This window comes from Wasmannia auropunctata, unplaced genomic scaffold, assembly GCF_000956235.1.
Source record: "Wasmannia auropunctata unplaced genomic scaffold, wasmannia.A_1.0 LD336083.1, whole genome shotgun sequence".
NCBI lineage: Eukaryota > Metazoa > Arthropoda > Insecta > Hymenoptera > Formicidae > Wasmannia > Wasmannia auropunctata.
In genome coordinates, this window is record NW_012026807.1 from 166,425 (window position 1) to 168,377 (window position 1,953).

At 31.5% G+C, this 1,953-nt stretch overlaps 1 protein-coding gene across 1 annotated transcript; it reads right to left on the minus strand.

Moving 5' to 3' along the window:
- Positions 1–584: 584 nt before the first annotated feature.
- Positions 585–1,908, minus strand: LOC105448722 (pericentrin-like). The gene is made up of 3 exons (XM_011687465.1): positions 1,762–1,908; positions 1,530–1,669; positions 585–1,355 (listed from the first exon to the last, which is right to left on the minus strand). The coding sequence occupies exons 2-3, from the start codon at positions 1,608–1,610 to the stop codon at positions 585–587; spliced, it is 852 nt and encodes a 283-aa protein (XP_011685767.1). The 5' UTR covers positions 1,611–1,669; positions 1,762–1,908.
- Between the last annotated feature and the right edge of the window lie 45 nt (positions 1,909–1,953).

Consider the following 1,953-nt stretch of genomic DNA (forward strand, 5'->3'; position numbering starts at 1 on the left):
TAACTTACAATAAAAAATAATGAGGATATTCTTTGATTTTTTTCTCTTCTTCAAATGAACAAAACAATTTAAACACATAACACAAAGATATAAGTTTCAAATTTAAATTTAACTCTTACTTGCCACACTTTGTGGCGTGACGTGCTTGACACACTGGGGTGGATTGCACCCCAGCACAAAAATTGTTATAACAAATAATCTATTAAATATTTTAACTTCAAAATTTTTTTATAGCTTCTCAAGAACTTACTTTTTAAAGTTATATGAGTGATATGGACAAAAAATAAAATTGAGTACTTACATACATAGACCCGATTTTCTCAGGGTTACATACTTCAAATTAACGAAGTGGGCCTGGGGTGTGTTACACCCCAGTGTGTCAAACAAGGGTTAAATTAGTAAAATAATTTCTTAATGCCAAAAATGGAACTTATCTCTGTTTGAACGTTTTTAAAAACTATCTTAAAAAATATTTGTAAAAACTAGGAATTGGTTCTAAAAACCAAAAAATTAGGAAACAATCATTTTAAAAATGTTTCTAAAAGCATTGTTTTCTGATTAATATACATATGGATACTTTTATATCAATTAGATAAATCGGAATAGTATTTCGGAGACGTATTACCCGTGTCTTGTTTAAGAAATGCACGGAAAAGTTTGCATTTTTCCATTTCAAGACTTAATATTTCAGCATGCCTCTTCTCCTTATCCTTCATTTTGTTACTTGCAATAGTTTTCTTCTGTTGGAGTTCTTTCTCTTTCAGTTCAATTTGTTTCTGTTTTAATTGTAGTATTTCTTCCTTTTTTCTTATCATGTTGTCATATTGTTTCTCTTTAATAGCCTCTCTTTTGATTTTATCTTGCAAATGCTGATGCCACTGTTTTCCGAGTTCAATTTTACTTTTTGCGATGTTTGAATCAGTACCGTGTGTTGCGCGTTTTACCCGTAACTTTTTATCTGTCTTTAATTGCATTGTTGATGTTATGTCTTCAGTCTGCTTGTTTGCTGCTATATCTAACAGTGAGCAGATCTCTTCAAGGACTGCATGCTCTTCATTTTTCATCTTAAAATGAGATTTACACAACTGCTTTTTTTCCTTTTCTCTATCTTCACTTTGTTCGTTAATGGCCGCCACGTTACTTGCTTTATTCTTTGATGTCATCGTAGGAAAACACAATTTCGATGAAACAGTGTAAGCTGTTCCAGCATTGTTTTTGTCTCCGAAAATTTCATCGAGTTGGTCGAACCATTGAAATTCAACAGTACCTCTTCCAGTTTTGCTATTGCTGTCGACACATTCTTTGTACCGTTTTGTTAAGGCGTTCATTTTCCATCTCACTTGTTGTGGTGACATCTGTAATATAAAATAATAAATTATATGTTATTAAAGTTGACTGATGTATACATTTCAAAAAATAAATTCTTTCAAAAACAATTATTATTTTTAAATACATATGCAGGACATTTTAATAAATAATTTTGCAAGGATATTGATATCTATCCGCGACCTCAATTTAATTTATCTTACCTCAATTTTTAAATCTCTTAGACCATCTGCGATAGCTAGCCATATTTTTGTTTTCTTTTTAGGATGATCCAACATGCTCATGTTAGCCTCATACAATGACAGCAATGCCAATGTAGCTTCTGTTGTCCAGACCGCAGCTGTATAGATCGAATACATAACACATACACAATACACATATACATGCTTATTAAATCCGCATCAGCAATTTTCTTAAGACAATCATAATGACGCTTTTCCTTATTTTTCAATGAAATATTATTCACTGCAGGTGAGTACAATTCCTTTTTTCCTTCAAGGAAAACTTCTTTTCCTTCGAAACAGGCATGCTGTTGAACATTGTCCAATGTAGGAATAACATCTTTACAATGTCGACAAAAATATACATCTGCAATAAAAATTAATCCCATAAAATAGATCGGAAGAG

Bases quoted from the DNA above. Each gene is read 5' to 3' on its own strand.
- LOC105448722 (XM_011687465.1), bottom strand. From the start codon at position 1,610: ATGAGCATGTTGGATCATCCTAAAAAGAAAACAAAAATATGGCTAGCT. The intron at 1,356-1,529 runs GTAAGATAAATT...TTTATATTACAG, and splicing joins TAAGAGATTTAAAAATTGAG to ATGTCACCACAACAAGTGAG.